This window comes from Nannobrachium achirus (genome assembly GCF_963921795.1).
Source record: "Nannobrachium achirus genome assembly, chromosome: 9".
Lineage (NCBI taxonomy): Eukaryota > Metazoa > Chordata > Actinopteri > Myctophiformes > Myctophidae > Nannobrachium > Nannobrachium achirus.
The window spans coordinates 61,547,356-61,561,090 of record NC_137818.1 but is presented as its reverse complement, the minus strand read 5'-3'; the positions used below and the strand labels follow the sequence as shown (position 1 = coordinate 61,561,090).

At 42.9% G+C, this 13,735-nt stretch overlaps 1 protein-coding gene and 1 long non-coding RNA gene across 2 annotated transcripts; one reads left to right on the top strand and one right to left on the bottom strand.

Annotated features, from left to right (window-relative positions):
- The first annotated feature begins 451 nt into the window (after positions 1 to 451).
- On the top strand, positions 452 to 6,915 carry LOC308291605 (uncharacterized protein). Its single transcript, XM_080733664.1, has 8 exons — positions 452 to 755; positions 908 to 975; positions 1,118 to 1,172; positions 1,278 to 1,351; positions 1,712 to 1,772; positions 1,948 to 2,030; positions 4,998 to 5,197; positions 6,777 to 6,915. Exons 1-7 carry the CDS (start codon positions 576 to 578, stop codon positions 5,035 to 5,037), a joined length of 561 nt encoding a protein of 186 aa, XP_080589790.1. The 5' UTR covers positions 452 to 575; the 3' UTR covers positions 5,038 to 5,197; positions 6,777 to 6,915.
- Positions 6,916 to 10,713: 3,798 nt separating this feature from the next.
- Positions 10,714 to 12,425, bottom strand: LOC308291291. Its single transcript, XR_013962327.1, has 2 exons — positions 12,360 to 12,425; positions 10,714 to 11,266 (listed from the first exon to the last, which is right to left on the bottom strand). It is a non-coding gene; the product is annotated as an uncharacterized lncRNA (long non-coding RNA).
- Positions 12,426 to 13,735: the final 1,310 nt, after the last annotated feature.

The following is a 13,735-nucleotide window of genomic DNA, read 5'->3' as shown; positions in this document are numbered from 1 at the left end:
CCATAAAACACTGGTTCCCAAATGCCCCCCGGGGTCCCCCAAATGCCATTAAATGGGGGCCTAATGCATTTCAAACTGGAACCAAGTGGACCCTATCATTTTTGCTTTTCTGTTAAGCATCTGTGCTTCGTTTTCCCCCTTTAAAGCACTTTGAGCTGCATTTCATGTCATGAAAGGTGCTATACAAATAAAGTCATTGATGATTATTATTATTAATCCATTTGTAGACTTTGTTAATGTAATTAAGCGATGTTAATCGTTTTTACAATATAAGTGTGGATCCTAGAGGTACCATTTAATGGTGGTCCATACTAGCCTATTGCATGTCAAACTGGAACCAAATGGAGGCTAGCCCATTTGTACACTCAGAATTAAAATAACGTAGATTTTACAATATAAATTGTGATCCTAGAGGAAGAAATATCCTTAAAAGGGGTCCATAGACTGGGGGCCCTTGAAATGAGAACCACTGCTAGAGTCGTGAAAACCTTCTCTAATGGGGGTCGCTGGCATATCTTTTCAAATGGGGTTCCACAGTCTATTAAGTGTCAGTTTGGGGGATCTTTATTCTTGACATGAAAAGGTTTGAGAACCACTGCCCTATAAAAGTGCCTACTGACAGTCTTAACCAAAACGCTTTCGTAGCCATGCCATGTATGTATTATGGTCTTGCCTTTTCGACAATAACTTTTCCTTGTATCCATGGCAGAATGCAGAACCGACCAGGAGGCAGTGTCAGACCACCCCAGGCTTGGGTATGGATAATGTATTCATTCACACATACATCTGCTCATCATGTGTTCCTAGTGGGGCAACAGAGACTGTAACTAATCATGCATGGGTTTTATGCTCTGTGCTCTCATTGTAACAATTTTAATTAACCGTAGTGATTTGACTGTCATTCCAGTTTGACGAGCAGCCAACCCATAGCGGAGGCAACCGGCCTGTGCCTGGTCACACTCCTCCGATGCACAGGTAAAGATACACAATGTTGCTATACGGAAAGTACTTGCTATGAATTTCATTTAATGGCTTAAGCTTTCTTAATAGCATTAGTGTTAATTAGTGTGCTGTGCAGACGTGACCCATGAAAAGTTCTCATTTTGTCTCCTTCCAGAACGCAGATGAAGCCAGGAACGACACAGCCGGGCAGAGTCAGACCACAGGCTTATGTAAGGACAGGTCATAGTTGGGCAACAGAGACAAATTATAGTTATGCGTGAGGCTGTTGCATCGTTCTAGTTTAATTAACCTATGCGACTTAATTGTCATTCCAGCTTGATGAGCCATCAACTAGTTACGGCCTAAGCGGGGCCAACCGGCCTATGCCTGGCCACACACTGATGCACAGGTAAAGATCAAGCTGTTTGTACAATGTTGCTATACAGAAGTGCATTTAATGGCTTAATGACTTTTTTTCTATTGATTACTTATGCCTTGCAGACATGGAGTTCAATTGTATTATTTGTATTTGTCACATTCTTAAGACAAAAATAAAATTGTTAGAATGAATTTCCCCCCTTTGATTCCGGATGGGGACCCGAATGTCCTAGGAATGTGACAAAAAATGCTATTGTCTCCAAGCCATGACTAAAATTTTATTTCGGGGGTGAACTACTCCTTTAAGCATTCTTAACAGCACTAGACTAGTGTTAGTGTGGGGGGGGGGGGGGGGGCCTTTACAACAACTTCTCATTTTGTCTCTGTGCAGAACGCAGATCGAGACTGGATGGCCACAGGTACCGCCGGCCAGTGTCCGACAACAGCCGCAGGTAAGGATAATGTGTTCATTCACACTGTGACTTAGGCCTGTGGTGTCCTAGGGATCATATTGTGGCAACAGAGACAAAATCTAAATCAGCGTGAGGCTGTCACTCGGCTTTATGCTCTGTGTTCTCTTGTTGACAGCATTTGTATTAACCGTTAACAACGTAACTGTCATTCCAGTTTGACAAGCAGTCACCTGCTGACATTCGGCGCCTCATGTCAACGATCAGAGCCAACCAGCCCCAGCATTCTGAGATGCAGAGGTAAGGAAATCAAACTGATTCTAGTCTTATACAATTTGCTATAAATGCATTTAATGGCCTAGTCATTATTAACCAATTTAAACCCGGAAACCCTATATAACTATAACTAAACCCTATATAACCAGTAAGACTCCCTAATCGGGAGCAAATAGGGCAAAAATTTGTTTTTCCAAAATCTTCTTGATCCATGTTGATGACATGCTGTGTAGGGATTTTCGAGATTTTAGGGCAAAATCTGTAGGAGTTACGGCATTTTATGTGAGCTGCAGTGGAGGGGGTCCTCCACTGGGGGCGCCACCACTTTTGCATCCGTTCTAGAGCACCAGGAGTGGGTGGTCCCCAGGAATTCCCCGTGAGCAGCCCCGTTGGGGTGGTCATTTGGTCATTTTTGCACATTTGGTCATTTTTTACACCTGGGGGTCCCCCAGGGTCCTGGGGGTCCCTGGAGCTCCGGGGGTCCTTGGAGGTTGTAGTTTGGCAGGTAAGGAGTGTGTGTGCAAAATTTGGCATGGATGTTGTGGAGATATAAGCAGGGCAAAAGTGTGACTGACTGACTGACTGACTCACTGACAGACGGACAGCCGGTGGAGGTTTTGGTAGTAAATGCGACCTACGGTCGCAACTAACTATTGTCTATGGAGCTGGAGCTACTCTCTTGTTCCAAGCTAAGTCCTCCCCCATGCGGGATCTCACCATATCTGTGTAGACAACACCCTGGTGACGTCGGTTCCATATCTGTAGACAAAACCCTGGTTACATCACCTAAGGGCGGATTCACACTGCAATCCGTTTGATTAGAACTGATTCTGAAAACGGTTGCTGGTTCACGCTGGCCAGCATTCACATTGGCAGACCTTCTGGCCTCCCTGGAGATCACTAGCACTATACAGCCCGGTCCTATAGGTGGCGGTATGCACATAGTGTCATCAACTATGCGACATTGCTGATGGTGGTCGCCAATAAATTCAGGCACGAAAGCTGGTGTAACAATTCAATGACGCGCGACAGCGCAGTGTGGTTACCAGTGTTGCGGTCTTGGGTCGAGCGACGTTCCCTGATCTACAAGCTCACAATGCCTCGCATCCGCGACGCTTTGTGAGCTTGTAGATCTGCTATTTTCCAGGGGCAGAAACGTGCAGAATGATGAGCCAGTAATAAACGTGCAGAATGATGAGCGAGTATCTGTGTCAGACCTCAGACGTCCAGCGTAGCACACGTTATTATTTTTATTATTTAATATATATAATCAACGTAGCCTACAATTGAAACGCTTTCACAAGCCACAGTGTGGCTTAATATTCACATTAATGGCACGTCAAGCAGGCATAGCAGTGCCAAGGAATCTATAACATCGAAACAAAAGTCAGGGATATAGGTTATTTTCGGTTTGTTTTCATGGTTTAACTTGTAGGCTAGTGCTTTCTCTTTCTGCTTTTCTTTCCCAACGGGCGACAGCAGGAGTATAGCTGCTACGCATCATGCACACGCATGCATGCACGCACGCACCAATCTCTTTCCCCCCCGCTGTAAATCTGATCCTAGAGCAGCATTATCATCTCACAGTTACAGCCATACTTCATGTCGCTGCCTCGCGGCTAATAACGGACCTGAATCTGATCCTAGGTCAGCCTAAACAGCACAGCAGTGACAGCACACAACTACACGCATTGATTGATTGATTGCTTGCTTTACGGTTTGCATAAAAAGCAAAAAGTACACACACGTCTCACACACACAGTACGGGTCCTCTCGGGTTAAACACATGATGATTACAGACCCGTGTTCCGAATGTTTTAACGGAGCGGTGGTTCTGGCCGTTCCGTCTCACTTTCACCCTGCCCTGCGCTCAGTGCGCTGGTGCGAGACAATAAATAACTGTTCGCCAATTGTTACTTCTCTCAATTGGAAGTACATGACACCAGTCCAGCGCACCGCAGTAGTAGGCTAACTGGTGATATAAAAAAATAATTTTAGAAGACAGCCCTACAAGCAAGCAATCTCTCTGTGAGACGAAGTCGCTGATCCCATGGCCATGTCGACAACTGTTACCCAGTGTTTATTTGTGCCGACGCCTGACTCGTCGACATTATATGAGGTCACGTTCAACATCAATACCGGTTTTGAGGACGGTTGCTTCACACTGCTGCTCACCGGTCTCGAGGTCGCACAATGCAGTCTCGAGACTACCTCTTGAGGTGGTTTCGAGGCTATCCGTTTCTAAGGAAAACCGCAAGCTTCACACTGTCAAAACCGGTCTAAACATCTGCCAAGTAGCCTCGAGACCGGTCCCAAGACCGCAGTGTGAATCCGCCCTCAAGCTCTCCAATTGATCCAAAATGCCACAGCACGATTGGTCTTCAACCAACCAAAGTTTTCACTTCTCCCCCCTTCTCCGGTCCCTCCACTGGCTTCCGGTTGCTGCCCGCACAGAATACAAAACACTGATGCTGGCCTTCAAATCCTTGAAAGGTCTGACACCTCCATAACTCCAAAGCCTGATTGAACATTACAACCCCCTTAGTGCACTCAGAACAGCCAACACAGGGATACTGACAGCACCAGCACTAAAAACCGCAGGACAACGATCCACTCGTCCTAGGCTTTTCGCCCTATTGGCCCCCAAGCTGTGGAACAAACTCCCAGCTGCACTTAGAACTCCAGACTCATCCCTAAATTGTGCCATGATCTTAAGACTCACCTATTCACACTCCACCTTAGCCATCAGATTTGCCTAATATTTCTCTGCATTTGTTATATGATGATGTTGTATTACCTGCTTGTTGTCCAACTGTTTTCCTTGATTAGCCTATGATTTCTTTGCATCTGATGTATGTAGACGTATTACCTTGCTTATTGTAAGTCGCTTTGGATTAAAAGCGTTTGCTAAATGCTTAAATTGTAAATTGTGCATTATATAGCAACATATATTTTGTTATCTTTTGAATGTGTGTGTGTCTCTCTCGGCAGGAGGAAAACAGTCCTTATACATAGTTCCTCTTCAAGATGAGTTGGACCTTACGCCGCTGGCACTTGATGCACCAGAATTCGCCATATTCGCCATGATGCCAAAGGTGAAATGCAAGCATTGCTCCACTTGCATGCCGCTTCATGAGTTGGAACCGCATGATAAGGAGTGCAAAGGAGAGTCATCTCACTCAGAAACTCCGGTAAGAAAAATTCACACTTTACCCCAGGCTTGTGAGAACAAAGCTGTAAAAAGTTGACATCTGCTTCTGACTGCAATCTGTTTCTGTTCACGGATGACTCGGCTCTCCTAGTCTCAGGCAGAGATATATTGCAGGTTGAAAAGGCCCTTAGACAACATACTCTCAATTCACCAAGGTAAAACTGAATGTATCCTCTTTGGATCTAGTCAGAAACTTTGAGAACTTCATAATTAAAGTAGGTGACACTGTGATGGCAAGAAAAAAAAACATCTGCTACCTGGGTTGCATCCTGGAGGCTAACCTATCCAGTGAAAAATTGACTACCAAGGTAATCAATAAAGTCAACCAACAAATTCCTTTTTTTGCAAAGGGTTGCCCCGCTGATCAATATTAAATCTCGAAAGACCCTAGGAGGTGCTCTTATTGGGGCCCTCATTGATTACGGAGTCCTTGTCTGGTATCACGATGCCCCAGCTGCCTTAAAGTTAAAGCTCCAAACAGCTCAGAACAAACTAATTAGGGTTGTGCTTGGTCTTCCTCCTCTGGCCCACCTTACCGATCATCACCACGAAAACGTGGGATGGCTGAAAGTAGCTGACTGAGTACAGCATCTTGCAATGTGCCTGGTGTACAAGATGCACTACACCTCCAAGATACCCTGACAAACTACTTCCTAAAGGTCAAGGATGTTCACGATCACAACACCAGAGGCAGCTCCACTAATCATCAACGTAGATTTAAGACTAAACAAGGCTCTAACTCGTTCTCCTGCTATACCATCAACATGTGGAACGCCCTTCCACAAGCCTTAAAGGAAAGCAAATCCCTAGCCTCCTTCAGAATTGGTATGAAAAGTCACCTTCAGACAGCTGCTACCCGTGACTTGTAAATTGACTAAGCCCCCATGCTCCCCCCACCCCTTTTTCCTGCCTTTTTATTTGATGTTATGCTCTTTCTGCTTTTGGAATTGATGTTATCCTAGATAAAGTACTATGTTCTATCCGTCTGTCTTTCAATGTAATATGAGATACTTAAAGCAGGCAATCCTTTTTATATTAAATAACTTGAACCCTAGTGGCCATATTCTGATAACTGTAGCCAAAAATAGCAGATCTACAAGCTCACAACGCCTTGCGCTGCGGGGCGTTATGAGCTTATAGATCGGCTATTTTCGGCAAAGAGGTTTTGTGTAGAGGGGAAAAAGGGCAAACTAAGTAGAGTAAAAGGTAAAGTTTATTAGCTAATGACAGCTCAAGTGGTAAAATATCTGAAAACACAAACTGACATGAATCCAAAATACACTGATTGTGCTGTCAAACGATGAAACTATATGGAATCTATGAAAAGGTTGTGGGGGTCCCTGCTTCATCTCTTAACCAAGGGGTCCTTGGCCTGAAAACATTGTAGACCCATGACTTAAAGAGTGGTTCCTGTGGAAATGAGCCGTAGAGCTTTCTAGGATCTCCTTTTGGTTGACCTTGTACTTGTACCAGTGTACCAGCAAACACATTCTTCAATCAACCAACCAGTTCTTAACCGACATTAACAAATCTACACTTAACATTTACTGTTCACTCAGGATGAGGAGGAGGATGAAAATGAGGTGGTTTGCATGCAAGAGTCCAGACCATGTACCCCTGTAGAGTCACCTGCTGCTCAAGGACCTTGTGTTGGGGAACCGGGGACCAGACCAAGTGCTGCTGAAGGTGTACCAGGGCCCAGTGGGCAACAGCTCCTTGCACAGGTACATTAAAAACACATTCCTTTATTTTTATCAACCATGTTGTCAGTCTGTTAGTAGAACGTTTCAATGTACAGTGTGTTAAAATGCACGTATATACATATATTATGTGTAAACAATGATGTCAATGTCCTGATGTTCATACATTTAGTTAACACTAGACAGTAGGGCCACATTCACACAGCCATGATTTACCGCGATTAAAGCGAAACCTGAAGCGTATTGTCAGACAGACACAGAGTCGTTGTCCACAGCACATAAATATATGTTCTCCTTTGCATGTGGCTTTACATATTCATATTTTGCAAATAGAAACTCTGTGATAAACATATCTTTCGATTCCTGAAACGTATGAATCCTAATCCCAATGCAGCAACACAATACCCAAGCAGCCTTTTTTTCATCAGAATTCCCCACAAAGAAAAACAAATGATTCTATCTACTATCTATCTCTATTAAAATACAAGAAGCATGCCACAATGGAGTATACTCCTACACTAATAGGGGTAGGCATATACGTGAGAAAATTAATGACAAATTATTGCTGCCTACTGTACTGTGTATGCATACGCGTGTGCGTGCTGTGCAAAATTTGGAACAGTAGGGCTCACGTGAAACTATACGGTGTGTGCCAGATAGTGATCTGTAACCGTTCTGTGTTGTCTGGCACAGTAATTTGTATTTGTACTATTGGTACAATTGGTCTTGTCGAGCAGATACATTGTAGTATTTATTGGCATTAACCAAATTGTTTTTATTTTAAGGTTTGAAACTTGTTCTTTTAGAAGATGATTCTGAACTCTCTTCCTTCTCATCCTTTCTAAGATGCAGAAGACGTGCCTGCAGGAGATGGAGATACATGCTGAGATCCTGGAGTTGGCTGGAAACGCTGCCTGTGACAACAAGAAGACCCGTATCATCCCCTGTCACCTCCAGCTGCCTGTTGGAACGACAAGGATCTCAAGCAGCTGGGTGGAATGACCATCGCTCAGGGTGGTGTGCTGCCCAACATCCAGGCTGTTCTTCTCTCCAAGAAGACGAGAAATCCACCAAGAAATAAATCCTGTACCTAGAAATAAATGCCTCTGTGTCCTTGTTGTCAGCTTTCCCTGATGAATAATAATATTCTTGTTGACACAACTTGACAGACACCACATGTTTATTCTCCAGTTGTAATCTACTATTTTTGCTATTACTCATAATTGTCACTTTGGGGTTCTGTTTTTATATTGATATTTATGTTTAACTTTATATTGTATTAGTACGGCAGCCACTGATGTGACAATACCTCTATTACAAAATAGACTACTGGAAATGTCTTGGACCCAGAAACGTTTTCTATACATAGGCGTATTTTGAGAAAATGGGCCTGTTGTGGAATTCTGGATCAATCAGTAATCGATAAGGCAAGTAGGAGACCAGACAATATTCTATGTGGTGATGGTTATGCTTTTTGTACATATCATGGGGAGAAGTACAATAACACATGTCAGTGGTACGGTAGTTCTGCCAAGAGAACAGGGGAGAGATCATAGTTCTACTGTTACTGTAGCTGCTTCCATGGACTGGCTGAACCATATAACAAGATAAGCTGTTCCAAAACAATAGCTATGAGGCATATTGGAGACAACTAGGCAACCTACTGTACCAAATATAATGTATTGTAGAAGTATTATAATTGAAGGTAAATATAGAGGTTAGATATAAGCAGCGATATTATTGCTTCTGCAGGCCCCTGGCACCACCATGCAAAAGGATTCCCCTGAAGCATTAGTTCTCAAAGTGGCTTCTGGGGACACCCAGGTGTCCTTGTGGGAGTTCCAGCAGGTCCCCAGCTAAATGATAGTTAGGAACCAAATGGATCCTTATGGGTCTGTAACTCGGAGTGTACTGCTTCTACAATATAAATCTGGGTCTCGGGGGATAGAATGCCATTAAATGGGGTCCATAGCCTAATGCATGTAAAATGGGGGTCATTGAAATTAAAATGGTTGGAAATCAGACAAATCTTCTCTTACGGGGGTCACTGGCATATTTTTTCAAATGGGGGTCTGTGGGCTAAGACTTATTTATACAAAGTCAAAATACAATGAAATACTTCCTCAGCATTATACACACAAAAACATGGTCATAGAGGTCACCTTAGCTGGAAGATCATTTGTCACTTCTACCTCCTAATATTAAAATATTCAAAACATGCCACTGTCATTAAAACTTAATTTAAGGTTTTAAAATACCTGCTAGATGGTCATAGGAATTATAGATATGCATGTATTTTGAGATAATCATGCATTATAATGTAGCATACCCTACATATAAAGTGATCTTATTCTGAAAATTGTTCCAAAGCCAGCAACGGTCAGCAGTTCAATTGTTATCAAGGCATTGAATGTCTTAAAACCACAAAAAGTATACCCAACGCATACCACACTTGGTTCTGTTCAAAGTGTATTTGCCATGAAGTGGCTAATTATGCTTATCATGCTCAACTCTTAACACAGTGGAATCTATTTTGGTAATAGAGGTATGGTCACACGCCATCCTACTGTACAGGGCATTGTGCCCCTCAAACCAATGGCAAGACCTGAGGCCACAGTGGCCTTAATGCCCCAGCTGACTGTAGCACTTCCTCTTTCTTGTCAAGTACAGTAGACACCAGTGTCTCCTTCTTGTCATGTAGACATGTAGAGTCTTTTGTTGAGATTCTGAAATCTTAACACATGGATCAGATTGTAAATACCACCATTTATCTATTTCACTGCAGATTACAGTAGGTTATCATTCCTAACCCTTAAATTCAACAAATTATTTCAAACAACTGGCCTTCTTGCCCTGGCATTGGCCTTTGTGCCCTAAAAAACAAACAAACAAAAAAACACCAAAGGCCAAGTGACCTTGCCTCTAAAATGAGCAATTCCAGGCCTACTACTCTATAATATATATGTCACGGTTTTAAAGAGAACCAGGGCATTCGAGACGCGGAGCACTCGTGGTGCGGCACGGGGCGGAGCAAGCGGTCGCCAATACAACGTACTCCAGGCGGTGCGCCGCTCTATTGTCCACGACACTGCGAGCGGCTACCGAAGCCCCCCTGTATCCACGAAGCCCAAACGAGTTACGAGGCCCCCCTGGGTCCACGAAGCCCCAAGCGGCGCGAAGGCCAGCGGACCTTGGTCCTGCTCTTCGCCCCCGAGCGCCGCAGGCGCGAGTGGCCGCGAAGAGCGGGCCAGGGCCGCGCGGCCGGCGGAGCGCCGCGCGAGTTACGAAGCCGTGGTGAATGCAATCGTTATATTTATGCCCAGGCCGTAAGGCCTGGGCAAGCGCACGTTAAACGCCCTGTCCAAGTGACTACAATGGAGCTAATGGCTAGGCTAGGCTAGGCTAGGCTAGGCTAGGCTAGGCTAGGCTAGTAAATAAAGAGTAAACACTTCCGGTCTGCGGCGAGTTCAAAGCGTGACGTAACTCTCTTATCCAGTGGCTGACGTCGCCATCTGGTGGTGATTAGTGTGTGGTGAACTACAAAACGAGCGCTCTTACCGAGGTCTCCCTGAGTTACCCATTTACCCTGTAACATATATATTAAGATAGCCCAATGCTGACAATTGACCTGGACCAATAAAACAAAGTATAGAACACATTTCCCACTTTTCATTTGTGATTATCCTCAGACCTGCATTCATAACATTCAGCCATAACTAAAACACTTTTCAAGATACATGCAGTTTCTTAGTAATAGGTTTGACTTGTTACAGTGTGAGTCAATGAAGAAGCTGTATGCTTTCAAATAATGTATTGGATACAGTACACTTAATAACATAGCATGTATTGCAGAGAAAACTGCTCTGAATAGAATTCACAACCATTACATGTGGTCAGTGTCAAATGATCAATAGGGACAATAAACTGAGCACTAAGCCATGCAATCTAACAATAGCCTACATCTTTTGAAGTATATAATTGGTATGAACATGACGGGCTGCATAGACATGCCGCAGGGACATGCTTAAGAAAAGTCAGCTTGTATAAAATGTATGTACAGTATATTGTATAGATGGGAATAGAATCAACCTTTTAAATTGAGAGGGTAGGTGGCTCTTAAAAGAGCCTTTGTGGGGTTTGTATGAAGTATGAAGCAGATGTATTTCTTGGCGGCTTTCTCAGAACCGCCTGGATGTTGGGCAGCAATGGTCAATCCACCCAGGAGCTGCAACAGGCAGCTGCATGGAGGTGACGGGGGATGATACAGGTCTTCTTGTTGTCACAGGCAGCGTTTCCAGTCAACTCCAGGATCTCAGCATGTATGGGCATAGTTGCCTTTACGCAGCAGCCTGTGGACACATTGTAATTTAACAGTAAAGTGTTTTTGATTGATTTATTTTATTAGACAAAAATGGAGAACAGTATAAGTATAGTCAATACATTTGAAATGTAGTACAGTACAAGTACAGTTAAAGTTAAACACCCTGCCTAAAAGGAACATCTCAAATAAAACCCTTTACAGTCTTTTTTTTTTTACGTTGAAAGCCCTCAGTATTTAATTCATGGACATTCATGGAGCGTATTGAAGCATAATTAATTACAAGAAAAATACAGTATGTTCAGTTAATGAGTCAACATACACCAAATCTCTTTTCCAATAATAGTGGATCTACAAGCTCACTATGTGTTACGGGCTTGTAGATCTGCTATTTTTGGCAAAGTGATTTGGTGTTTAGGGGAAAAGAGCAGACAAGTACAGGTCCAACACTATAATGTGTAACTAAACAAATATAAAATGCAATTAAAATCAGTGATGACAGTGCAGACAAACACGTCATCTATGAATAGTTTAATTTGCAACACAACTGTATAATTTATACTACTTGGGGTCATTGCTTCATCTCTGAGCCAAGGGGGTCCGGACCTGGCTTGAACCCTTGGTAATGCATGCAACAAGTCTGGCCATTGTGGCGCTTGCCTTTAATAAAGCGTGTGCGTCATAACCATGTTATGTATGTTGCTGCTGTTGCATCACATGTATAACTGTGTCTACGCTGTGTACATTATGAGAGCGGACCAGACTAGACTTTAAAATCGTCATGTACCTTTTTCTATGCAAACTTCTAATAATGTCTTCAATCAATCAAACAATGCCTAGGGTCGGAGACTCGGAGTAATGAGAGAGTATGAGATCTCGCACTTATGGGCAGTCCCCCTAAATGTTCATGGCCTAAAACTGTACACATGTACCAAGTTTTATGTATTACGTTTTAAGGAATAACGAGCGATGCCACCAGAGCGTTAGCTATGCTACTTAGCTACAAGCTAACGCTAACCATGTAAACAACAGAAGGAGGCGGCGGCGCGCAAACATATTCATTAAAAACATATATACTGTACGCTGGCCCCGTCTCCTACGGTAGGAATACTCGCATACTGTACCTGGAAAATCATGGCTACTTTTCCGACGCACACAAGTCCTCCTCCAACACTGTACGTCGCTTAGCCTAGTAGCAACCAACAGGTGGACTGCTTGAGAAGAGAGTGAACACTGCAGCACACGGCAGTGCCGCCTGATTATGGATCCCACTGGGAAAGATGGATGGAAACGGCACGTCAGACCCCAAGTGACCAATGGAGAGGCGTGTTACAGGCTCTGGGACACGCCTCCCGAACTTGAACTTGCACTTGCTTGAAAACAAATCGCAAACAAAGAAAAAAAAATCGAGACCAAAAACTTAGAAAAAAAAGTCAAAAAAAAAAAAAAAGCAAAAAATAACTTTATTTCACAAACTGGAAAAACACATTCAAATAATTTGTTTTAGCACACAAAAGTTTTGCTTGATTTCTTTTTAAATATGTTTGCTTAGTTTTAAAAGTTTTGTTCTCAAGTTTTTTTCTTCATTATTATTATTATTTTGCTTGCAAATATTGAGTTTAAAAGTTTTGTTCTCGATTTCTTTTTTCTTCATTAGTATTATAATTATAATTTTGCTTGCAATTATATATTTTTTGATTGCTGTTTGAATTTCTTTGCTTGGACTTTTATTTTTTTTGCTTGTGGTTACATTTCTTTTGCTCTGTTTTTATTTTTTTTATCTCTGTACTTTTTATTTTGCTTGGATAAAAGTTTTTTGCTCTGTTTTTATTTTTTCTCTCTCGATTTTTATTTGTTTGCTTTTGACATAAAGTTTTTTGCTCTGTTTTTATTTTTTCTCTCTCGATTTTTTTTTTTTGATTGAGTATTAATGAGACAAAAAACACTCCATAGACTACTGGTCTCTGGAGTAAGTGACCACAACACCGTACTTTCTCCTCATCTGTAGGCGGATGGTGCCCTTCTCTTTGTTTCAGCAACTTCACATCACCAGTACCAGGCTCCTTCCATTCTGGAGGGTCATTCTCAGAAGCAAAGCTCTTCTTCTATTTTCACCTCCTGCTCTGGAAGAGACACGATGGGCTCAAAGTGGGGGTCATGGTTCACATCTTCAGTATTGTCTGTGGGTGCCACGAAACCCATTTCAGATCATCCTCTGTTTTTTTCCACTACAGCGATGCGGCTGATTTTGGGACAGACGGGCTGTTCAAAGTCTGCCCGGTCTTGGACTATCTAAAACATCTCCTATTATCCGTTCAGTAGGAAGAACAGCAAATGGACAAATAAGTTGGTCTTCTACCTGTTCCAGATCTGCATTTTCAATGCTTTCATCCTGTACAAGAAGAGAAATCCTGAGGCGGCCATTCGAAGCAAGCTGGGTTTGATTGAAAGTGTTGTGAAAGCATGGACCAGCCCAACACGTCCCACCAGAAGACCAAGG

Excerpts from the sequence above, each read along its gene's own strand:
- LOC308291605 (XM_080733664.1), top strand. The coding sequence starts at position 576 with ATGAAAAGGTTTGAGAACCACTGCCCTATAAAAGTGCCTACTGACAGT. Across the intron at positions 1,173-1,277 it reads GAGTCAGACCACAGGCTTAT|CTTGATGAGCCATCAACTAG; the intron begins GTAAGGACAGGT and ends TTGTCATTCCAG. Across the intron at positions 1,773-1,947 it reads GTGTCCGACAACAGCCGCAG|TTTGACAAGCAGTCACCTGC; the intron begins GTAAGGATAATG and ends CTGTCATTCCAG.